This window comes from Grammomys surdaster, unplaced genomic scaffold, assembly GCF_004785775.1.
Source record: "Grammomys surdaster isolate TR1022 unplaced genomic scaffold, NIH_TR_1.0 126298, whole genome shotgun sequence".
Classification (NCBI taxonomy): Eukaryota; Metazoa; Chordata; class Mammalia; order Rodentia; family Muridae; genus Grammomys; species Grammomys surdaster.
Window position 1 is genome coordinate 5,511,163 of NW_021621098.1, and position 26,340 is coordinate 5,537,502.

Genomic DNA, 26,340 nt, shown 5'->3' on the forward strand with positions numbered 1-26,340 from the left:
CTCTCTCTCTCTCTCTCTCTCTCTCTCTCTCTCTCTCTCTCTCTCTCTCTCTCTTTCTCTCTTGTTTTCTATTGAATAAATGTCTACATTAGAATTTATTGTGCATTTTATGCTTCTTAAGTATTGTGAGGATTTTGTTAGTCAAATATATTTTAAATGTATGGTATCTCAGCTGCTTGGTTAGGCATAAACGTAGCCAGATAAGAAAGATTCAGTCTTTGGAATGAGTAGGCTTGTTGGCAAGCTAGGAGGAGAGTCTGTAGCGTAGGAGACAGTGACGTGTATGATAAGGTATCTGGTCTTCCAGTCCTCTGCAGCCTCACTCCCAAGCTCAGACCCAAGTTTGTCTTCCTTGTAATGTTCTCCTCTGGAATCTCAGTTTTATAGTCCATAACAAGACCTTTGTCTCCTTTCTTTTTGCCCTCCTTAAAGCCCCGCCCTGACGTTTCTTTGACTGCACCAAGGCATTTGCTCTATGACCCTCTTGTATCCTCTCTCCCTGCTTGGATTGTGTGGGCTATAATCTGTTGCTGCATTCTCTCCCCAGATGGAGTCAGCTTCTTCAGCTCCAGGCCATGCTTCCTCTCCTGTGTCAGTCTCCAGCAACAACTTGTAAGCCCTTGCCAGCAGTTCTTAATTTTAAGTCTGTGTCTGTTCCTTCCATCCACTTTTGCTACCTGCCAAATCTGTTATCCAATGAAGATATTGCCTATGTCACTGGGAAACTGTCTTGTTTCCACTAACAGAGCCAGCATCTCATAGGCATGTGCACCCCGTTCCCTTTTGTATGCCTTTGTATTCTATAGACGTAGATAACAGGGTCTGTGTGGTGGTTTGAATGTCTCCCCAGGCCCATCTATTTGAACATTTGGTCCTTGGTTGGTGCTACTTTAGAAGGTTGAGGAACCTTTAGGAGGTGGAGCCTTGCTAGAGGAAGCACATCTCTGGGGACCAGCTTTAACTGTTCATAGCCTTCCTGCATTTCTGTTCTCTCTGCTTCCTGCCTGTGGTTGTAGATGAGCTCCTTTAGCTTCTTACTCTGTCTCACTGCTGCCATTTTTCCCCTCTGCCAGGGACTCTCCCTCTGGAACTGTAAGCCAAAATAAACTCTTCCTGATGTGGCTTTGGTCGTGGTGTTTATCCCAGCAGCTAAAAGTAACTAATGCTGAGTATTTCTGTAACAGATCTGACCATGTTAGTTTTTTGGAAGAATGTGGAAGACATTGGAACTTTGGACTAGCAAACTAAGCCAGTAAGCAGTGTTCCTTCATAGTATCTGATTTATGCCACTGGGTTTCTTTCTTGGCTTCCTTCAGTGGTAGGACTGTGATCAGGGTGTGTCCCCTTCCTCCTGTGCATGGTTTGAAATGAGAATGGACCCCATGAGCTTCTGTGGTTCAATGCATGGTCCCTAAGTGGTGGAACTACTTGGGAAAGATTAGGAAGCATGGTCTTGTTGAAGGAGGTGCATCACTAGGGGCAAGCTGTGAGATTCCAAAAGACTAGTACCATTCCCATTGTGCCCCTCTGCTTCCTTGTGATGGAAGGACAGCTCTTAGCTGTCCCTGCTGCCATGCCTTTGTTTTGCTGTCACGGACCATAAGCTAAATTAAATGCTTTCTTTTCTGAGTAACCTTGGGCATGATGTTTGTCAAAATAGAAAAGTAACTGAAACACCTCTATAAGTTTCTTTTGGTCATGATGCTTATCACAGCAACAGTCTTGTACTGACGCCAGTTCCTCTGTGCCTTGAGTTCTCGTCCCTGTCACTCACATAAAGGCATCTTTCTTTACCCAGTCAGCTGTGGCTCCTTGTTCCATTGATATATATTGAAGCATCTGCCCTTGGCCATCGATTGCCTCCACTGCTGTGCCTGTGTTCATGGTTACAGCAGACATTCTTAGTGCTCTTTCCCTTCATGCACTAGTGCCTTCTCTGTGTTCTTCCTGCAGCTTTGATACAGTCAAGGAGCCTCCTCTTCTTCCTTCTTCACACTATAGACCTGCACATGTTCTGCCTACGGGCTAGTGTAACCAAACGTGGCCAAGCAAAGCTATAAGTATGGACCACAGAAAAGCCATAAACTTACTTGAAACATGAGCGCTTTCTAGAGCATGAACTTTGTGACAACATGGTGTTGCTCTGTCAAGACTTGATAAGCCATGACTGTTCTACATGTGCTCTCCAGACCAGTAACATGGAGATCTCTTGAAAGTTTAGTAGTTATATAAAACCTGAGGGCCCAGTTCAAAGGCAGAAAAAAGAATCTGCACTTTAACAACTCCTTGGTGACTCAGATGTCCATCACAGCCCATGTGGCACTAATTCCATGCCTTTAGACTTTGCCCCCATCTTGATAACTGCCAGCTCTGTGGCTCCAGCCTCACTCTTCACCTGGATTCCCAACTCATCCAAACACTTACTTGCTTAGTACTTCACTGTCTACCAGAGACGCCTAAATGCCACTAGGTGTGTATGAGAGAACTGAGTTCCTGCACACTTCCCTTCCCACAAGTTTGACTTCTACACCTTGGTAAGTGGAGGGTCTGCATTATCACTCACAGAGTCCAGTGTTGAACCCTTGTATGGTCCACCAGAGATTCTTTTTTTTTTCCACATTCCACCCATCATCAAATCCTGTCAGATCGACCTTTAAAAGACAGCAAAATCTAGACACATGTGCTCAATCTACCCAGACCCAGTATCTTTTGTGTGTCAGTTGCCTTGTCTCAGTAGCTCTCCAGCTAGTCTCTCTGCTTTACCTTAGATCTCACAGTATTTAGTACTGGATGCTGAGGGATCCTTTGGAGGCATGGATCTGCATTGCCTTTCCACAGAGCCCTCCAATGGCCATTATAAGTGCTAGCACCTAAATGACCTGGTTCTCTGCCACTTTCTCTTACCTGCCTTGTCATCTCCCTTCTTCCAGTCATACTGAGCCAATGCTAGGTCTTGAATTTGCCATGTGTATCCTCGGGCCTCTGTTCTTTGTACTTTCCTCTTCTTGAAAGTCTCTTAGCTAAGGCATCTATAGTCTATTGTACTTAATATCTTACTTCCTATTTTTTTCTGTTTATGGAATCGTTACAGTCAGTCTCCGTTCTGGTATTGCCTTTCACATAATAAGCATCAGTTTGTTGATTGCGCACAAGTAGACCATAAGCTACTCTATGGGGGAGGTACTTGTGTTCAGTTCAAAGATGTTAGTCAAAGAAGTGCTCAGCAAGTATGAAGTCAGCAAGTGAGTGAGGGTCTTATCGAATTACCACTCACCTCTGGCCTTAGCCATTCTTGTTTTGGACCCTAGAGATATGACACCGCTCTCTTGCTAGGTCTCCTATTCACATTCTTTGTCTCTGTTTTCCACACATTATGTCCCTAGGTGTACTGAGAAGCAGTTCTAGACCTATGGCTAGAACTTGTAAACAGTACCTCATTTGCAAAATAGGATCTTTGCAGATATTATTAATTAGGGTCTGTACCATGCAGAGACCAACCATCAGCTTTCTGAGTTCTATCAAAGGCTTTTCACAAATACTCTCATAGAAGAGGCAAGAAAGCAGATTACATAGCTACGTGAGGAGAGGTGACATGGCGATAGCTAGAGATTGGATTAAGAACTTGCAATACCTGCACCCATGAGGGTGGGAAGAGTAACTCAAGGGTCCTCTCTAGCCCCCCTCCCCCCCAGGTACAGTACTGTCTGTCCTACCAATCTGATTTTGACCCTAGGAAGTTGATGTTGGACATCGGGACTCCCAAATTCTTAAATCCTCTCTTGTGATTTTAATCTAAGCCTGTGGTTAGAGTCCCATAGGAAATGATATATCAGGGCCATATGCAAAGTCTAAATCAAATGTTAGTCATCATCTTGTACAATAACTGCTGGCTTCTGTCACCTATGGGTTCAGGCCCAAACTCTGTTGTCTGACCTGTGTAACACCAGTCTCTGAGGACTCTGTCTTTCTCTATGACTACCTTCCTCTCTGACTGTGCCATGCTATATTTGGCACACACCTTCAGCACCCAGTTCTTAGTAACACCCAATGTTCTGCCTTGCCTTGAAGTAATTGACTTTATCCTTCCTGCTGAAACCTATTTGTCAGGTTTTCTCAGAAGCTGGCCCTACCTTCCCTAAGAACACCTCCCCCCCCACATTCTCAAACATTCTCAAACATGTGTGCTTACAGATGTGGTTATGTATGTCTTCCATTATGTATGTATGTATGTTGAGTCCTTGGAGGATACCAGCTATATTTCATTAAACTATCCAAACTGTCTCTGAAGCTAGTTTTTAGCTAGTGTGTTGTAGGAACTTTAAAAATGCTGGCTTGTTGGTCACATGAAACTCCCTTCCGAAGTACAGTTCCTCTGTAACGAGGCTTCAGCTGCAGAATTATTAGATGCATCTGTGACCTTCATGAAGCTAGTGTAGAAGAGGCTGTCAACCAAGACTTATTGGGAATGTGAGATTTCGTACTCGGGTACATTAATGTTTTCTAAAGCATGTTTTTGTGGTTCATGTAATTCTTCAACTACATGTAAAGATCTTACAAGTTGAAGAAAACAGAATAGATTTATTCCTTAGGGACCAGCAAGTACTTTTGAGAAGCTCTTGTCACAAGCGTCACCATGCTCTGTGGCTGCCTTGACCTCAGACTCCTTCTGGGAAGGATGTCTAGAATGTCTGTGACCCAAATACATGGCCAAGATTCTGCTTCATGCTCTCCTCAGTCCCTTATAATTGCTACAGCAGTCTCTTGGCAACCACCTCTGGAATCATCTTATTTTCAGTTCATAATTTAAATAGGAGTGTAGTCAGTTTTATTTCTTTGTTCTGCTCACTTATTTATTCCTGTTGTTTTTGAGTTTATGCATTTATACCTATGGCCAAATAAAACTGTGGCCATGACATTAAAGCTGTACCTTGGGTTATTTTAGGCTTTTTAAGAACAGCTCTAGTTCGTGGACAACCATTGACAATGAAAGCTTTAAAAGCTTTAAATCGGACCTGCCTTTCTTCCCCTTCCTGTAACTGTAGAGGAGGAAGCAGGATTTGGACACTGTCCACAGTTCTTCCAAGTCTTCTGCTTCGGCCTTGTTTGTTCTTGGGCTAGTTTTCAAAGATCATGTCAGAATGCCTATCAGGACAGCCCAGGAGAATTATTGGCAAGTTTATAGTGTGAACTTTCTGATCTGTTCTTCCAGCCTTTTAACGGTAGGAAGGATTAATTAGTCAACATCTGGAGCACTCCTGTACTCTGAAAAGGCAAAGGTAAGGATTATCTTAATTCCAGGGTGATGTTGGAGTCACCATAACCCAGTCACAGTCCTTGGCCCGTGCTATTTTGGTTAGAAAGGAGACTTTGTTAGTCACATTTTGTCACTGGGACAAAATGCCTGAGCAAATCAATTAAGAGGAGGAAAAGGTTATTTGTTTTAGGCCAGAGTTGACTGGCTTAATGTCATTCGGCCTACAGTGACACAGAACATCAAAGTGTGCTTTAATAGGGAATCTATGACAGAGAACACTGCTCAGTGCATAATGGCTGGCAAGTGGTCAAGGAGCGATGGGCGGGTACCAGGAACAGGATGTATTCTTCAAAGCCCCTAGTAGTCTGCCTTCTCCTTCAGGCACCGCCTTCCACCCCACCCTCAATGGACAGCAGGGAGATGGACACACTGCTCAGTCAGAGCCCTTCCGCATAATCACTTTTCTGAAGATAGCCTTTGATCTACAAGAGTGGAGTGTACTTCATAGTCAAACCACAGTGCCACATTCAATCAGAACTGAGAATAGTTCTGACTTCTAATATGATCAGAGTCTTAAACATCTGAGTAACTAACACATTAAAAACATTAGAGGGCTTCCTATTGTCTTCGCCCTTCTATTGATGTTACTACTGTTTACTTTAACCAAGATTTAACAGAGATTGTTGAGACCCTCGGCTTCTCCAGAGTGTTTTGTTGCAGTATTTTTTCTGTGAACGATAACTTCCATGACAACTCACCGACTCCTTTAGGAACTACACCGAGTTTCCCATTCACCATCTTTAGGCTCGATGGATAGTCCCAATTGCCCTGAAGAAGATCTGGGAGAGGTGCCAGAAATATCAGAGTCCCATTGCTCTATTTTTCAGGGACCAGTGAGGCATCTTAAAAGTTTTGAGTTTATTTGCATATTATAGAATCATAATTGTTTGTAGGAGAAAATTCAGAAGAAAGGTAAATGGCTAACATGGTGTGAGTCTAACTATATATTGTTAAACTTTTTGTGATTTCATTGAAAAATATTAGAAAAAAATCAATAGAATTAGTAGGGAAGTCAGTGGGAGCAATTATGATCCCATATGATCTTTTGAAAGTGATGCTGAGGTCAGAGCTGAATGGACCAGAATCCAGTTCATATATTAAGTTTGTAAGGCCTTTGACTCATCAGGTTTTTGTTTGGAGTTACATTTTTGTCTTTGTGTTTTTCTTGTTATTTTTATTGTAAATTTATGAACATTAATTAATCATCCTTTCTAAGCATTTTTGCACATGCCATGTGGTAGGATTAGATATATTCATATCGCTGTGTCGCCAATCCCACCTCAGTATGTTCACTTTCGTCACTGTAACAAGTTCTTGAGATGACTCACAGTTCTGCAGGATGTGGCCCACTATCAGCTTATCAGTTGGCCACATCACTTTTAGGCCCATAGCACAGAGCATAGCATGATGCAAGCACACACTAAGCAGAACTGCTCACCTCAGTGAGAAGCATGAGAAACATCTCCTTTAATAATACATCCCTGTTATATTATAACATTAGTTATATATATTATTATGTTATTATTATATATTAGTTATATTCTGTCACTGTGGAGACACCATGATCAGGGCAACTTTTATAAAAAGAAGCGTGTAATTGAGAGATTAAATAGTTTGGAACTGTAGCTCTCCTCTGAAGCAGTGTAGCTTTGGAAGTGGGTTGAAGTGTTTGTGCTAAAGGTGTGTGCATGAAGAATAGGTCCCTGTTGCTAGTGAAAGCAGTCTTTGTTATACTGATGTACTAGGCCTGGTACTGCACTGCTTGCCATGAGGTTCTGCACTTGCCAAGGATGCTACGATTTCTACTGTCATACATAATCAACTTCATGGCTCATCATACCCATGAGGTAAAAAGCAGTTGTTAGAAAACAAAGTTTTCTAACCTCCAATATAAAACAGAAGGATGTCACCCCTGATTTGTTCTCTATCCTCTTTGTCCTCTGCCTGCTTTTGCTACCTTTTAAAAAAAAAATCCTACGTAGTATGTATATGGTTCACGCTCCTTCCTGTATCTTCCTCTGCTATTTTATAAGCACCTTGTTGCTTCAGTACTCGTTCATACCTCTTACTAGGGACAGTTGCTATGATGTGACACTGTCATTCTCCTCTCTGTCTTACTTCTTGTCTGCTTCCTCAGCCTTTCGCTGACACTTTCTCAACTATGGGAGTGGACTGACGCCTGATGGCCATTGTCCCCATTCTGACCTCTGTTACTGCAATGGTTTAGTGAGCACGGTTGTTTCCCACACAGTGCACTTCTGCTGGACCATGGACAGCTGCCAGGGCTCACTGTTTGGGAATCTCTTGTGCCTGCTTTGCACATGGTACCTAGGAAGGGAGGGGTAAATTGAGCAGTGTCAGAGATGATAGATGAATCACAATTAGAATTGAAAAATGGCCACTGGACTCAGCAGAATAGAGGTAATTAGTAAGTTTTGTCAGAGCTTTTTAACTGATAGTCCAGACAGAGGAGGAGTTAGGGAGGAGGTAAGGGCAGGGAAAAGGAAGGAAGAGTTAGGGAGGAGGTAAGGGCAGGGAAAAGGAAGGGGGAGGAACAGAAAGATGACAAAGAGAAGAGACACAGGGAGTTTCCAGGAACCACTAGCCAGAGAGGACTAGTGTCTGCAGTGCCATGTGATTCTGTGTCCCTGAGATGAGCATGGTGGTCCCATGTGCATATTCCTAAAATGACCAATGCACATGAGAGTGGGGCCTCAGCTTCTGTATGCACCACGCTGAGATCTTATTTGGAGAAAGTCTGTCTTTGCTCAGAGAAGCTCTTACCTATCTCTTGTTTACTGTTTATCACACATCTTTTTAGTTTAAAAACAACCCACGAACCAAAGCTTTCTAAGTATGAAAGTCCCTTCCTGTCATTTGTGTCTCTTAATTTCAAACAGAGTATCCTGTGTGGAGCAGTATTTCAGAAAAATAAATCTAAGGACTGTTTAATTGCATTTTTATTTTTTACATCTAAATTATATAGTGAAAATGCGTTTCAAATCGTACTAAGACAACGCTGTTTAACTCTTGAAATTTGTAATAGTTACACAGAGACAAGTCATAGGATACAGGCATGGAGCTCATGAACTCTGCTGGCTGATGCGTTCCCAGCTGTGACTCAAGCTTGCTCCTGGAGCTCCTGTTAGAAGTATTTCCACTTCTAGCATTTACCACCACATCCCAGGACAAAGATGACATTAGATGCTATCACCTTGCTGTGCACAATTTAAAGATTATAAGTGGTTTCTGGAATCTTCTATATAGTTGTTGAACCATAGTTGACCTCAAGGAGCTAAAACCATGATATATTAGTTTGAGTTTCCATTGCTGTGAAGAGACACCATGACCAAGGCAACTTTTATAAAGGACAATATTTAATTGGGGCTTGCAGGTTCAGAGGTTCAGTCCATTATCATCATGGCGGGAAGCATGGCAACAGGCATAGCGCTAGAGAAGGATCCAAGATATTGTTCTGAAGGTAACCAGGAGGAGACCAGCGTCCTCAGGCAGCTAGGAGGAAGCTCTCTTTGCCCACCCCCACATTTCCTTCAACAAGGCCACACCTAGTCCAGCAAGGCCACACCTCCTTATAGTGCCACCCCCTGGACCAAGCATTTTGAAGCTAACACACATGACAAGCCAAACTGTGTGTGTGTGGGAGGACTACTAGTGTGTGTTGTATTGTGATGCATGAAAGGGGACAAAGCTGTGACCTTTCTACAAGTCGGGGCTCAAGATGTCCTACATAGTGCAAGCAGTCATGGTAAAGCTGGCACTGTATCCCAGTTCCTTTCTGAATCAACATAATGGGTTCATAGTAAGACTGTACATTGAGCTAAGTACTAGCTTGTAGTAGAGGAGAAAAGCCTAAGGCGCTTGCTACTGGGCTGAGCTGTAGTTCATGTGTAGCAGATGCGAGTTCCACATGAACAAGCACCAAGCTGGTTGTTCCAGCTGTGCAAGGCAAGTTTCTTAAAGCTGAGCACAAGAGGGTAGAGTCAAGCTGGAGGTCACTGACCATCTTTGAATAGTGTTTGACTAGAAACTGGCCTCTTGTTAAAAGGCTTCTAGAGGATGAGTGGCTACTGCTTTGAGCTGAAACAAACTATTCAGTCAGGAGTCAGAAACTGGGGTTTGGATCCCAAGTTCTCATGTGTAAGCCAGGAGATTGTTAACATACTTGATGGTAATCCAGAGCCTTGCCTCACCTCTTGCAAAGTGTCCTGAGGATGCTCCTGAAGATGCGGACTGTGGGAGTCTTGGCAGCTGCCACGCATGGTTCAGAAGTGAATCATCTTTTCGGTCCCAGGAAGCAGATGGCTCCATTCTGAGTACCTAGGCAACTAGAAATGTCCTTAAAACAACTGCCTTACGCTGATATACGGACACCAAAATTCAGACGAGTCATGCCAGAGCAGTGTTGCTACATGTATTCTTAAAATTACCTTTACTTTTTTTACTGCAAGATTTGATGTGACTTAAACTTCTCATAAGTGCAACACTGTAGATATTCCTTTATATACAAGTTTTTAAAATTGAATCTTTTTTGGGTATGCTAAAGTTAAGATGCCTTGAGAAGGAGAGAATAGAAATTTGGGGGTGGGAGACTACTGAATATGATTTCTTAAAGTATTCAGTATATAAAATCAGTTTAACTGTAACTTTATATAAGTGTACATCTGTCACATAGATCCATGTGAGCCGCAGTGGGAGTGGGTTCTCTAAAATCCCCGAGGAGGTGTCTGGGGATGGATTGAGAAAGGACAAAGTAGGCTGCTTGAGTTTCACAGCCCAATGCATTGAGAGATAGCCATTATTAGTGAAGCCTTGCACCCAAGTTCAGTATGTTTATCATGAGCCTGCTCTGCCACAGGTTCCGAGTCCGAGGGGTCGCTGACTTGCCTGGAAACTGTGACAGCACACTCCTTTGAAGACAACGAAGTGCCTGTGAGCAGTGGAAAACACAGAATGTCTGAAGGAAAAGACTGTGGTGGGGGAGATGCGCTCCCCAATGGCATCAAAAAGCACAGGTATGGGGTCTTGGACCGTAGTCAGCCATCACCATCACACAGCTTGGGCTTGAAAATGAGTGCTTTCCTCTGCTTCCTCCCCAGTACTGGATGTTTATGTTGCTTTCTGTGCCACCTCCAAGGCAGGATTGGAAGCACTCTTTTTTGTCTGCTTGGAGGAATGTTCCCTGGACATTCAGGGCAGAGCTTGGCTTCGGCCCCCAGGCTTTCAGGGAGTGTCTGATCCTTCAGTTGGGAGTGAGGCTCTCAGAACCCCCGTTGGAACTGATGCTCTGCTCCCGACTCATCATTCATCTTTCATGACTGCCTCCCAGTGCTATTTTGGTTCCTAGTCATTTGATCTTCTTGTTGGTTTTAAGAGTGAATAGTAATGTTGCCAGCCTGCTGTCAGAATCTAGTTAAATTGAAACAAAGGCTGTTGCTAAGGTCCGGGATTTGCGGACCACATTCATTGTATATGCTCTAATGACATTAGTGTTTTATTTCCCCAGGGGGTTGTGCTAGAGAGTGTCCCAAATGATGAGATGTAACAGACACCACAGGTCTCTGGCTTCTGAACAAGTTCACAGAGTGGTAGAGTGTAGTTTTATAAAATTACGATCAAGTGGGTTATCCTGTTGTCTTCATGATGAGATGGTAGTTAATTTCTCCAACAGTCTTCTGTGTGTTTTATAGATTGTATAACACCAAGATTCTGACCATAGCTGCCTCAAGCATTGTCCAGTGCTGCTCTGATATGTACATTCCCTTGTTTTAAAAAATGTTTCTATGTTTGCATTTCTTTTAAAAAATATAAATGGATTTTTAAATACCATAAAGTTCATGTGACCCTGACTTAGAAGCTGTCTAGATTAAAGCAGTTTTTCTTTGTTGATTCTGACACTTCAATGGCTTCACTACTACAGATGATGTGGCCAGTAGTGAACCATGGCCAGTTCTACAACGCTTGTCCATAGTCAGCAGCAATAACTGTGGCACACAGGACTGATGTATGTCTATCCTGGACATGAAATACCTCCTAGTAAACCTGAGATGGATATCTGTAAGAGACACAGCCAGTTACTAAACACATGGTGTGTTCTCAGTGACAAAATAAGCAAAATCTTTGGGGAAATAAACAATTTGAGTTCTTTAGGTAGTTATTAAAATATCCAAATAAGTACAGTGCCAGGGCCAAGCAGCTGCTCTGGACTGTGGCCTCTGGGTATGCCCTTTGGCCTTTCACCCTTCTGTGTATGTACTGTTACAAGGCGGTAGCTATTTTGTATTCAGAGTGATTATGCTATACTAATCTATTCTGCTCTCTTAATCATACCCAGAAGGATACAAAAATGCAACTCAGAATTGTTAACAAGTTGTAGGGAGAGAAAACATAAGGAACTCCAGACTTAGCCAGACAAGTTACATTTATGAGTAAGGGGCATCCTATTAAGATTATAAGTGTAATGACTTGTTCTCCTGTTACTCTGTTTCATCAGAAGGAGAGAAGTTCCGAAATTGTCAGAAGCCTTAATAATTGCAGGCTTGGAAAAGGTAGCTTGAAGTGCCCATGTTTTGTAATGCTCACCTATAGCCAGGGGATATTGTAAACCCATCTTAATTGATATACTGATAATTTTTTAAAAGTATTTTCAACCATTTTTCTAATTTTTTCATGAAACTATTTGTCCAATAGAAAGATAATTTAACAATGATTAAAATCTCACTCCATTCACTTAGACAGTACCCATTTTTTTCTCATAAAATATACCTTAGTTGACAGGTCAGTGCTCAGCCTGACAAGGCTTTCTTGCTATCTGGGCCAGATCCCAAACGAGCAGTTCTCTGTACTTGCCCCTAATTTCTTTTGAGCTCTAATCTTTTAACTTGTAGTACTTTCCCCCAAATACTTCTCCTTGTAAAGGTTTGCCTGTGGGTTTCAGCGTGTCACTGGATATAGTGTAAAAATACAAAACAGGTAGTAAACAACTGCTGGACTCGGGGGAGGTTCTGAGAATGCCATTCCCTATCTCAGCAGCATCCACAGATTAGAAGACATAAGTGATCCTTCCTAGCAGACGAACTTGCTTCTCATTAGGAAGTGTTTCAGCAGACTGCATTGGGGGGAGGAGGGAGGGGAACAGCTCCAGTGTCAACCACTACAACAAGTGCTTAGAGATGAGCATTAAGGCAGTCACAACATCAGAAATCAAACATGAGACCTCATAGGCAGAGACACAACACACAAAAATTTGAGAAATAAAATTGTCATTATCCACAGACGACATATTTGTCTACATAGAAGATGCTTAGTATCCATAGAGAAATTGTGAGTTAGTAAAAATATTTGGCAAGGTTGTTGTTATATACAGAATTACATTTTTGTTAATTATCAACAGAAACTGGAATTAAAATTAGAGGAAAAGAAATACTTGGAGCAGCTATTGGAAGTCGCAAGCTTATCAATTTTAGCTACCCCCCAAAAAACCCACCCACACAATAAAAAAGATACTGATAATTTTGAAAATGAATACTCATTGTCATAAAGGTCCTCTTGCCAGATTGATCTGTAGATGTAATACAGTTTTAGTTCGAATTACATTCTTTTTCCTTGGAAGCTGTGAAGTGGGTTTTGAAGTGTCTGCTGAAGCACAGAGGGTTTTCAAGAGTCAAACCCAGGAGCCACATCACATGAAAGGATGCTGTTTTCTCTACTGAGTGTCAAGGTCTGTGACAAAATATTTAATTCAGACTTTTCTAGGAGATAGATTGACCTGTAGAGAATCATCATGTGGAGGAAAGCTGGTCTTTTAATAAAGCTAGCGTGGCAGATCAGTGAGGGGAAAAAAAGGGAGGGGGATTTGGTATGGAATAATTAGTAATCATCTACTACAGGGAGGGAGAGCAATGAACTCTCTCATAGACGGGGGTCCCTTCCTGTCTCCAGGTTCACCAGCTATAGGTTTAAGCTATTGTCTATGGAAAGTACTTTCAAAAGTTGAAGTAATTGTTTCATGTTAGGTATCAAGTAATCTAGAGATCATTTAAATACACAGAAGACATATGCAGGTTTCTGTGCACATAGGACACAATTTTATATAGCTGACATCAGGAACTGCAGATTTTCATTCCAGGAACTGGGGCCTTAGAACCGATGCTGCACAGATTCCGCAGCATAACTTCATATAATTATAAATTCAAGACAAACCAAACACCTAAATGTAAAACTTAAAATATCTTCATAATGTTGAGGTGGGGAAAGATTTCTCACAGCAGAAATGGTGGATTGTTTATTTCCTCTGATGTTAATTAATGCAAGCTCATTTGTCTGTTAATTTGGGTGAAGCTCTGTCTTAAACGTGGATTGCAAGAGTTTGTTATGCTGAGATCCATGATGGTTGAGTCTCCATGTAGTCAGTAGCTTCCCTGCTCTCCATGACTGTGTGATGTGAATTCTTAGGAAGCCGAAGGGAGAGTAATGTTGTACAGTTCTATTCTGTGTTTGAAGATTTTATTCTAGAGATTCACAGACAAGTTGAAGTAAATAAGTTGAAAACTATAATCTATATCAGTATTTTTCAGAAAGTATAAATGTATTGAGAAAATGTGAAGTATTTAGTGCATATTCTATCATCACTGGAGCCATAGACACGCTCTTTTTGAGCTACTTTACTGGCTTCTATGCTCTACCACCCTTCCAACCCTTACTCCATCCCAGTCCCTGCCAACCCCTAACACTAGGTAGGAGAGAAAGCAGGATAGAGGGGAAAGGGAGCGTAGACCTCTTTAGACTACTTCCTGCTGATGGAGGGCACCAAGTTTCTTGAAGCAAGTCCAGTCTTCATTTTCAGGACATTTTCAACCAGCAATTCAGCAAAACAGCAATCCCGCAGTAGCAAATGCAGCAGCAGGGGAGCTGCAGCCAACACAGGCCCTCCCAGGGCTCTCACATGTATACCTTCTCAGGAGTTCTCAGACTTCTAAATATAAACTATCTGCAACTGGCAAAAGTCACACCATTCCTAGGATAGGAGACAATCGTACTGGCTGTAGACAATCTGAAGTAGCCTCTTATCTCACACCTTGGATTAAAAAAAAACAAAACCATTCATATAGTATAACTGTGTTTTTTAAGAAACCAAAATTCTCACTACACTGGAACCATCAGAGAAAGAGCAAGAACTTTGCCCAGAATTCAGCAGGTTTGTAGAAGGATCTGGGGACAGCAGGAGTTTGTGCTCTCTCTTGCCTTGTCTGGGATGAAAGGAGAGAGCAGCAGTAGAGAGCTTCAAGCAGTTTAGGCGTGGGGTGTCCCCTGACCAGCTGAACACCCCACAGAATCCTAAGAAACAGCCTGCTATAGTAACTCAGTGGGGCGATCCTGTGAGCAGTGTGGAGGTTGGGCGAGGGTTCCACTGTGCTGGAATGTAGGCTGAATACTGCTAGTCAGTCAGCTGCAGTGCCTGCTCCTGGAGGCCAGTGCCTGCTCCTGGAGGCCAGTGCCTGCTCCTGGAGGCCAGTGCACATTGGCACTGGAACAGACTGGCAACTTAGATGGCAGCAGCTGAAGCAGGGACCTCATCTCAGCAGTCCACTCAGGCTACAGGGCATTCATCTTCTACATAATTGCATTCCAAGTCTTCCCCCACAAAGAACGGTGCCAGCTTGACAGATGGGACTAGTCAGGAGGGACTAGTCAAGAAAGACTAGTCAAGAGGCACTAGTCAGGAGATTTTAAGACTTCATTTAAGAACAACATGCTTAATGGCAGACTGTGGGGTCACTTTGCATATGTTAGGAAGAAACAAAAGGCAGGTTGGGCTGCTTACTGATAGGGATCTCTGTAGGAAAACTGATATCTACCATGTAGAGCTCATCCATTCCTATGCTCCACTGGAAAGAGGTAGTGGAGGAACTGATCTTTGTGAGGCCCACAGGCCCACCCTTGCTCCAGAGATGCCTCCTTGTAGCCTGGAAGTGCTTTAGTTAGTTGGTTGATTAGTTAGTTTGTTAGTTACTTAGTACAACCACAGGGCCTGTCCCAGCTTGGGCATTATGTAAGGAAGCTATGGTGAAGATGAACTTCATGTAAATCTGAGGGCTTGTCCCGGTCTGTTCTGGACAGACAGATGGACAGACTGTGAGTGAGTGATCAGTCTTCTGGGGCATCCGTAATCACAGCAACTAAACACAACATCAGCTAGTACATCGGTGTTCTCTATCTGGGTTGTAAAAAATAAAAACTAGTTTTTTAGGTGTAAATTTTATGTTTTAACGTTTATTGCATAAAATTTCAAGCATGCTTAGAAATATAGAACACGTAGCTATGAACCCCGCGTGTTTATTTCTCATGCCGATGCCTTTGTTTCACCAAAACTCCATCTCATTTCCAATAACTTTAAGATACATTGTCTTTATTATTTATTTTTCAGAACAAAAATTTTAATTGAAAAAATTGTATGTGTGTATTGTATACAGCATGGTATTTTGAAATACATACTGTAGATTGGCTAAATCTAGCTAATTAACATGTGTGTTACGTTTATACATATTTTGTTGTAAGAATAATTAAAATCTGCATTGCATTGCTGTAACCAGTTTTCATCACGTGGTACCTTCAGCTTAGTGCCAGACAACATGAAGTGTATCAGGTGGGTAGTGCAAGCCTACAACCCCACCAGAGGCTGTCTCTGTGATTTGGAGGCCTGAGTGGTCTACATAGTGAGTTCCAGGACTAGAGGGGGTGGGGGACTCTGCCTCAAAAACATAAACAAACAAACAAATCAAAAAAGGGCGAGTGGAAAGAAAGGAAGAAAGAAAGAGAGAGAGAGAGAGAGAGAGAGAGAGAGAGAGAGAGAGAGAGAGAGAGAGAAAGGAAGGAAGGAAGGAAGGGAGGAAGAAAGGAAGAAAAGCAGAGTGCTCTGTGCACATTAGGACTATTCTAATATTCTTTGCGTTGTTTACGTTATAGCATAAGTGCTGCCAATGTGTTCTTCATCCCAGACTCTTTCCCCTACTCAGACACAAAACCATTTTATTATCATAAATGAGTAGTTCCTTATCTTCAGAATTTTAATTAGTATTCAAATTTTCCTGCTTGTCTCATAAATGTGTCTTAGTAATTGGATCTTAAATGTCATTTAGTGATAAGGACCCAGAAGTTTCACACGCTCGGTTTGTCAGAAATGGTTAGAAGAATCACTAGGCTTTCTGTTCCTCTCTTCTTACCTTTTCCTGCCCTTTATTTGCCCCAAAGAATAAGCCACAGTGTGGATATGGTTGCTCACATGTCTGGGGTATCATTTAACACAGGGACCTTGGCCCCTGAATGTCCTTCAAACACTGCAGTCACAGATGCTTGAACAGGTCTAGGGTTGATACTAATTATGATAAGTAGTATTAATACTATTTAATGTAGTATACTTCGTAGACACACACACTATGGGGCCGTGTGTACCTCCTGCTACATCCTGGTTTGGGCACTGTGAGCTAGCTGTTTCATGGGACAGTTTTCTGTTAGTGTTTTCCTTAATGGTTTTAGCAGCAGTTGCTGTTCATTATCTTGAAGCTTCCTTGGAAGCTACAACACAGTGCTATTTCAAACCTGTCATTCCTCCCACACTTACTAACAGGATTCTACAAAGAGCTGCTGGCCTGGGGAGATGGGTCAGTCAAAAAATTCTTGCCACGCAAGCATGATAAGGACTTGAGTTCAGATTCCCAGCATGTGCTTAAAAATGGCATGCATCTGTCATCCCAGGAGTGGGGAAGTGGAAAGTGGGGAAGTTATCTGGCTTCACTTCAAGAGTGATGTGTGAACACTCAGATGAGAATTGTGTAAATATCTTACTTCATCCCCCTCTTTGTCCACTCAATAGGATTCCATCTTGGTGTTTGTGATGCTCTCTGTGTTTGTGTGTTTTTGTGTTTATATGTTCAGTTGTTCATGTGCATGTGTGTCAGCACATGTCATTCTGCAGGTGCTTTCAGTCGTTTGTTTATACAGTCTCTCACTGCTTTGAAACTTCACTACATAGGCCTGGTTTGCTAACCAATAAAGTCCAGGGGTCTCTTCCTCCCATCTTGCATACCCAGCTTTTAGATTTGAACTAAGGACCTCATGCCTGCAAAGTGACCACTTTTCCAGACTGAGCCAGCTCCTCTGTCCCCAATCTCTTGTGGGTATAATATGTGTTCACTACATATGTATTGTCTTTGAGAGTCACCTTGCCTTCTGGTATTGCAGGCTTATATTGTTTAATTTCTGCTCTAGACATAGAGACAGCTGTCTCTATGGAACCCTGTTTCATTTTACTGGGAAATGCTGTTTAGAAGCAACTGAGTACTGCATATGGTCTATTTTTAGTTCATTACACTGAGACTTGACTAGCCTACTTTTGTTTTGCCTGTAGATAAAAGGAACATTGTAACTTGGCCTTTTCTTTTTCACTTAAGAATATATAGTAACCCCAGCTTTTTAGGTATCTTGTTTTTGTTGTTTTGTTTTTACCTAGTTTGTAACTTGATTATTTGTGAACAACTAAACAGATGTATGTGTGCACATTTAGCTTACAGATGACTCCATCTAAATCTGTGATATATTAAGTGTGGCCTTGAGTTCAGAAGCATAACAGAGTGCATAAGTAAACCCAACATTTCACCTGGTCTTCTGAAAGGATGCTGACGTTTACCACTTGTTATGATCATCAAGGAAACTGCTTTCTCATGTGAAAGCTATTCTCCAGGCTTATTTTCTTTTTATATAGGATCCCTCTGTGTATACCTAGAATACCTGCAACTCACTATGTAGACCAGGCTGACCCAGAACTCACAGAAATCCACTAGCCTAGGCCTCCCGTGTGCTGTAATTAAAATTGTATACCATCATACATGGCTTTTTAAAAGCTTTTCAAAAAGAAAAATAATTCTTAGAATTTCTATTTTTATCTCATTGTGTGAAATAGATTTACCAGAATGATTTAAATAATGATGCCTTTAAATTTAGAATGACTTGAATTTCATCTATGTAAGTCTTTTTGAAAAAGAAGGTGTATCAGTAAATTATAATAATGTAGTTACTAAGAAATTTGGGGGTTTGAATCCCACAGTGCCACATTCCTGACCACAGGCTAAGGTATAATTTATTTGACATTCAACTTTGTCTGTAAAATAGGAGTAAAGTAAACCTCACTGACAGGTGATGCTTACGTTAGGTGATCTGCATAAGGCATCGTGGGACTTTTTACTCACAGATACAGAGGACTGTTATACAGAAGGAAGAGTAGCTGTCTGCTTACTTCTCCTGTCTGTCTGTCTGTCTGTCTGTGGCAGAGTTCTACACTGTAAGTAGCCTCTGCTAGCCCAAAATTCACTATTTAACCCAGGCTTGACTTAGACTCACAGCAACCCTCCTGCTTCATCCTCTAGAGTGCCGAGATTGCAGATTCTAGCTCCCAAGCCTTCCTTTTAATTTAAGTGAAAGGGCTTCAGATATATTTTAGAAGTTAGATTTGTCCTTTGAAAGTGGCATTTGGGAGCTGGGCGGTGGTGGCGCACTCCCAGCACTTGGGAGGCAGAGGCAGGCGGATTTCTGAGTTCAAGGCCAGCCTGGTCTACAGAGTGAGTTCCAGGACAGCCCGGACTATAAAGAGAAACCCTGTCTCGAAAAACCAAAAAAAAAAAAAAAAAAAGTGTCATTTGGAAAAGTGGAAACTAGATGAACACATTGATCCTAGGAGAAAACTACCTTCTTCTGGTAAGCATGAAATAAGGACTCTAAGTGCACTGTCCTTTATTTCCATGTCATTTCGTAGTGTGGTTAAATGAAGCTGGGGGCAGTAGCTGCTGCTGCTTCAGATAAGAGCATATGGCTGGGCTCTGCCAAGCTAGTGTACACTGTCAGTGGTGTAAACAAGAGGTGCTGAGAGCCTTTAGGCTTGCCCCTCCTTCCTCCATCCCTTGATACTGCCTCTCCCTTGGCAGAGGTCTCATTACTTTCTCCTTCTGATCCAGAGACCTTCTCAGTCTCTTAGGGAAACATCCAGTTTCTATTTCAAGTTTGTTTCATGAAACAGTTTTAGTTCTTGCAGTGTCAAAGAAGTCGTTAAGTACATATCAAAGTACACAGTTGTTACGTTTTTAATTAATTTTAAAATTAGTATACAAAGTGACAGCTTTCATTGACATTTTCACACATACACACCATTGTGCGTTTTTTTCTTATCCCTTCTGCATCTGTACTTGCCTGTCCTCTCACTGGTCTTGCTTAATGCTTTGTCTATTTATTTGAGGTGGTCTCCTGCACACCCCACCCCACCACACACACACACACACACACACACACACACACACACACACACTTATAAGCACATAGTTTTGAACATCAGGAAATTTCTTTTGGTGTAACATGGTCTTCTAATGGTCTGCCTTAATCGATATTCTCTGTACATTTTTTGTTAAGTTATAGGTTGGGTACCTTAAGGTCTGCTGACCCATGGGATTTGGTCTCTAGGATTATATTCAAGTGTCTTTTGCTCTTTGGAGTTGTGCCAATCCAGATTTTGCCTCCAGGAGAGAACTGCCTCAGGGGACCTACCTAGAGTTCTGTGGTTTTGTTTTCTTTGGTTCTTAGCTCAGGAAGTATTTTTTTTTTGTCTCAAAAAGAAAAGAAAAGAAAAGAGAAGGAAGAAAGGCTACAGATTTAAAAAAAAAAAAGGATTTGAAAAGTTATTGAAGTACAGAAGCCATTGCTGTAAAAACCACAGAAGTCATTTAAATATTTGTTACTTTGTTTCTCTGTTCCTGTAAGATCTTGGGTGAGGGGCCACTCCTTTCAGAACACTGCGTATATGGGATCCCTGCTCATCTTGAGTCAGGTTTTGAAGTTCATAGTGAACTGTCTCAGCACAGCAGATACTCTGAGGCACTTGCGAGGGTGCCAGTGGCTCACACTGCACCACAGCCCCCTCTCCTCTACAAGGAAGCATCCAGTGCTGCCCTCTAGGACAGACGTGGATATGGAAAATAGGCAGAGCTCAGACTGTGCTGTTCCCAAGTGCAGTACAGCACTGTGTGAGCAGGTGATGTGCTTTGTGTAGAGCAGGGTGTACCCAGCTCCTCATAAGATCTAAGGCGTGCAGTACAGTAGCTTCCTGGGGCCAAAGCACCACATGGGGAACACAACCACGAAGAGCCAGTTGCATTTCTCAGCAGAGTAGGCTTCAGTGTGTGTGTGTGGGGGGGGGGGGTCCAGACCATGGGTTCTTTACAGCATCATTACATGCTTTGTGTTTCAAGTCTTCTGACATAGTCTGGAGTGAGTCCCCCACTTAATGTGCCACTTTCGCCCTGTGGGCAAGATGGCTCCTGACTTTGGCAGGCATTTATCCCATCTAGGCCTCACCTGTTTTTATTCCAAGCTCAGCAGAACAGAGTACTGGTCACAGCACATTGGGTGGGGCCTGTCTCTGCTTGGGTTTGAAGACTGCTGGAGTCTGGCTCACTCGGCACTGTGGATCCAAGGCTCTTCACAGGATGTGCATAGTAGTGGTAGTCAGTGCTTACACTGAGATTGTAAACCAGTGTCTCTAAAATACCTGTATTGTTACTTTTTGACTCTTAAAAGATTTTCTGATTCATAGGTAAGGCAGGTTTGAGGCACAGAACCTTGACTTGGCCAAGAGACTATTGCTAGGATGCTCTAGCTGCCTGTCTAACTCTGGGCTCAGTGAGGTCCTGTCTCAAAGGCCTGAGGCAAAGGGCAAGGGAGTAGGATATCCTCTGCTCTGCATCTGCACTTACACCATAGACACATACAGAAACAAAAGGGAATTGTAAACTTGTAGGCTTTTTTATAGCTACTTAGAATGACAGAGTTGTGTAAGAGAAAGAAACATCCTATCCTAGAACTCAGGTCATTTGCCTCAGGTTTTGATTCTGTTTCCTTCTTCCATTTAATGATTTCCCCCAAACAGTTGCTAAGCCCGCAGAAGGGAAAAGGACACAAAAGTGTTGCTTCTCTTAACAAGAGTGGGATAGAAGTGCGCCCTGGACAGATAGCCTCGGAGTGCATGCTATCTTCCTGTAAGCCCCATGCCTGCCAGCTTCTCACCAAAGCAGAGCTCTTCAAAGGATGCATGAATAACGGTTAAAATGTTGCCATTTTAATGGAAATAATTTTTGCTCAGTAATAATACACTTTTCTTAGTACTAGTGAAAGTCAGTCAAGCCTTTGGGCTGCTTTCCTCTGTAGTATAATCAACACAAGCCTCCTCAGCAGAAGCAGACTTCAGAAGGCCACTTGTTTGCAGCCCTGTCACCTCTCAAAGCAGAAGTGAACTCTAAGAAAGGGGTGGTTGTCAGACAGGACATGAAGGCAGCTGATGTTCCTGTCATCGATGGGTTCTGTGCTCAGCACACAGGAGGAGCCAGCTCTTTAACTATCCTAGAAGCAGTCAGAAGCATCACACACCATTAAAGGAAGCTAGAACAGGATGTTGGACTCTCAAAAGCCAAGCACAAAGGAGTTGTTATGCTCATTGTGGGAAGGAAGGTGGGTTTAAAGTTAGGCTGAAAAGTTCAGAGCCACAGACAGCACGGTCACATTTGCAGAGGCGTGCTGCTGCCTGCTTTCTCTCTGCTTCTCTGTTAACTTGCTGTTAAATAATCTCTGCTTTATCTCAAATAGAGATCTGCACTCTTTGTCTTCAGTGTTCTAGGAAGACACAGTCTATTAAAAATCATCATATCCTAGAGCTGTGTTCAGGGATCAGCTGTTTACTACATTATAAGAGCAAGCTCTCCAGGTCTTGCCAGTCCCTCAGTACCACAGCCAGGCTTCCCAGCCTCCTGCAGCAGATTCATGTTCCTAGCATAGATTTCTAGGTAGTGAGGAAAAGCTGCTCTACCTTTGACACCAACAACATTACGAGTAATGACAAAGCCTCAGCCTCCTGGGAGCAGCAGAGCTGCTTGTGGAAGAGCTGTGCCCAAGCAGTGCGTGCTGCAGGCTTTGGGAGGCTTCGATCTGTGCAGTGCGCTACTCTGCACATCCTCACCTTCTCTGACCTTAAACCTCTTCCTTTAGGCCCCAAAGATCATGCTCTCCTCAGTTTTCTCTTCCTTTTAGTGGATCACATCTCTAGTGCTCAGTGTGTAAAACCTTAGATGGTAGACATGGGTAAGCAGAGAGAGCCACCCTTTCCCTGCCTCCTGAGGCATCCTACCTCGTCATGTACTCACCTCTGAAGGAAATGGACTGTAAGTAATCCTGTACCCAAACTGATGTTCCTCACTAACCCAGCACACTACCTACTGCACATGGACGCTCCCATCTGTCCACTGTGACCTGAAGATGGGATAATCTTACATCCTCTCCCATTAGTGCAGTCAACTGCCTCACTATAATGAATTCTGAATTATAGCAATAGATGCATACAGTTTTATATGTGATTTAAATTTATTAAAATCAAGGAAGTGACCCTAGCTCATTCACTTCAGAGAACTAGGTTTTGTGAATGATAATCAGACTCTACACATATAATTTATAAGATCCAAAGTGAGGGGCAGGACTTGACCAGTTGTGAGCCTTCATATTCACTGCCACCTACTACAAACAGAAGCTTGTTTGTTAAGGTTTCAAAGACTTCTCACACAGTTGCTACCTTTGCCATATTACATTGCAGTAGCTGGCCCTTCTAGATGTTAGTCTCTTGCTTTCCTTAGCCTCCAAACCGTGAACCAAATAAAGGCCGTTATTACTTGTTTACTCTTGTGTTATTAGCAACACAAAATAGACTGTCAGACCATTGTAAAACAAAAATAATAAAGGGTGTATGTTGGAGATTTTGGGCAAATGCACATTCACATATAGCTAACATAGCAATCAAGCTTTAGAACACTTCTTCACTGCAGAACATTCTGCAACTGCCTTTCACTCAGTCCCTGTCTTAGAGTTCTTAGCTGTGAAGATGCTCCATGACCATGGCCACTTTTAAAGGAAAACATTTAACTGGGGACTGGCTTCCTGTTCAGAGATTCAGTCCGTTGTCATCAAGGCAGGAGGCATACCATCATGGTGCTGGGGAAGTTAAGCATCTGAGACCACAAACCTCACCCCAAGTAACACACTTTCTCAGACAAAAGACACACCTACTCCAACAAGGCCACACCTATGGGCCTATGGGAGCCATTTTCTTTTTTTTTTTTTTTTAAAGATTTATTTATTTATTTTATTTATGAGTACACTGTCGGTGTCTTCGGACACACCAGAAGAGGGCATCCAATCTCATTATGGATGGTTGTGAGCCACCATGTGGTTGCTGGGATTTGAACTCAGGACCTCTGGAAGAGCAGTCAGTGCTCTTAACCACTGAGCCATCTCTCCAGCCCCGGGAGCCATTTTCATTCTGACCACCACACCCTCCACAAACACACTCCCGCTGTTGTCTTTTCTGTTGCTCTAGATTACTATCAAATGGGATCACAAACGGAATCATAGTGCATGCTATAAATCTTGTTTTGACCACCTGCTGTGGTGTTTTTAGGGGCATCTCCATCCATCCTGATTATCAACATCTATTCTTGATACTGGTAAGTGATGTGCCATGCTTGGAACATGCCTGTTTCTTCTTTGATGGTGTGTTTAGATTTTTTTCCAATTTGAAGTGGGAAATAAGGTTACTGTGTAATTACTCTTATAGACGTCTTTTTATGGTATGGATTTTGTTCTTGCCACTTTCAGGGATAGAGTTATCAGGTTATAGGAAACACACACATTTGGCTGCATAGAGCTATTCAGTGCTGCTTCACATAGGTATGTCAAGTTACTCCTGTGGGCGTGCATGCTGCCCCTCACCCTCACCTGTATCTGGTGTTCACAGCTGTGAGTTCGAGCCTCTCTGGTTTTGGTAGCTTTTCTTCAATGACACTAACCATTTGCCCATGTGTTTATTATACATGCCCTGTCTTTGTGAAGTTTTTGTGGGAATTTTTTAATTTTAAATTGGGTCTATATATTTATATCGAGTCTTTATATACTGTGTTTTCTAATCCAGGCACTAATATATTTCCAAACTGTTTTACTTGGTAACCTGATCTTTTGTCTCCTTAATAATAAACACAAGTTCTTAAGTATTTTAAAGCACATGGTATAAGTTTCCTCTTGAATTATTCTTTTTTGGGTCCTTCTCAGGCACTCGCAAACACTTAGAACCTGCCCTTGTGTTCTTCCTCATCACTGACAATGTTTTCTCCGGTTCAATTCAGCTCTGTGCCACAGTGCAGGATTCCTGAGGCCCTTTCCATTTTTTGGGGGGGAAAAAAGGGTTTATTTCATTTTACAATTCTTAGATCACAATCTAACACTGATGGAAGTTAGGGCATGCAGCTAGATGCAAGAACTGAAGCAGACACCATGAAGGAACACTAGCACTAGCTTGCTTTTCGTGAGTTGCTCAGCCTCCTTCTGTATACCTCTAGGGTCGCCTGCCCGGGTGTGACATCACCCTGTGTGTTACTGGACCCTCCCGTATCAATCATTAACCACGAAAATGCTTCACAGGCTTGCCAACTAACCATTCTGTTGGGGGCAATTTCTCACCGGGTGTATCAAGTTGACAAAAAACCAACTAGGACCTAGGTGTACAATATTCCTTTTTAAATGCTCATTAACTATTAAATGGAGTTTATAGAGCATAGTAAATAATATAAACAACACTGCTCTGCTCTGTGTGTACCGCTTACTTACATTAGCCTCACGGTGATTAGGAAGATCTGGAAGAAACATTGTAACTTTATTTCCTAAGTAGAAACACTTAATCATAGAATATTTGGTGAGTTACTAGTTCAGGTTTCACAGTCCTGAATGGAAGTCAGAATTTTAAATGCTGGGAGTTCAGGCTCTATAATAATAAATTCCATTTCTTCTGCTTACTGCAGTTGTGACTATGCACAAGGTATTTCATAAGAGTGCTCAGTGGACAGGACTGTTGTGAGGATTCAGTGATAAGATTGACAGACAGTCTACTGTGGCTGGGGTCATTAGTATTCAGATTCTCATGTCATCCGTAAAGCTTGACGTTGGCTCAGGGATATTCTCATGTTACAGCATTTCTGAAAGCTCTGCTTATTGCAAACAACCTGGAGTTCTTCTGTCTTCTCTTCAGCAGGGTCAATGGAATTTTAAAAAGATACAGAAACTAAATAACATATATGCTATTGAGCTTTCTGAAGGGGGCAGGAAGGCACAGGGACCTGAGGATCTTGAAGGGCTCAAAGTCTGAATAGGGACAGCCTTCTGCAAGGCCTGACTGCTTTCTGTGGAGATACAGCCTTGAGACATTATGCAGTTTAGTAACTAAAATTAGGACGTAATTTTAAAAACTCCAGCCAGAGTGGGAGAAACCTTTATTAGGATATAAAATATAGAAGCTATTTTTAAAAAACTATTTGTGTACAAACTTTTGTAAACTAATTTAAACCTGCAAGTGTAACAAAAGATTAATATCTTTCCATTTATTTAAAAATTCTTATAAGTAGATATACACACAAGCAAAAACAACAACAACAAAACTCCAGTGTTTCATTAGACCTTCTCCTCTGGCTCAGGGACCTATGCAGAAGACAAGGCAGAGAGATTGCCAGATAGACATGATGGATGGGCCCAAGGAAACTGTGTCTCAGACACAACAGGACCAATGCAGTATGAACTCATGAAGACTGTGGCAACTTGCACACTCAGTTCCTGCACATACTCAGGCCAGATGGGGGCACCATCACTGAGAAGGGGAAGTAGACGTGGACTCCTACCCACAACCAAGAAGCTACCTGCAGTTGATACCCACTTGAAAAGGAAACATCAATGTTCTTTAATGGAGTCTTGCTGGGTGTATTAACCACACTACAGGTTAGACCCGGTGCCCACGGTATCTTTGTGGACTTTTTGGTTCATGTTGCTTTGTTTGGGCATTTCTCTCTCTCTCTCTCTCTCTCTCTCTCTCTCTCTCTCTCTCTCTC

At 42.3% G+C, this 26,340-nt stretch overlaps 1 protein-coding gene across 5 annotated transcripts in view; it reads left to right on the forward strand.

Annotated features, from left to right (window-relative positions):
* The window catches only part of Osbpl1a (oxysterol binding protein like 1A), a 173,134-nt gene that overhangs the window by 109,851 nt on the left and 36,943 nt on the right, over positions 1-26,340 (forward strand). For 4 of the 5 annotated variants that reach the window (XM_028759474.1, XM_028759476.1, XM_028759475.1 and 1 more), the window contains one exon: positions 10,191-10,347. In XM_028759474.1, coding sequence (XP_028615307.1) covers positions 10,191-10,347 — 157 coding nt within the window. Of the gene's footprint in view, positions 1-2,512; positions 2,535-10,190; positions 10,348-26,340 lie in introns of those variants that run through there. The other variant, XM_028759477.1, reaches the window with a different exon arrangement.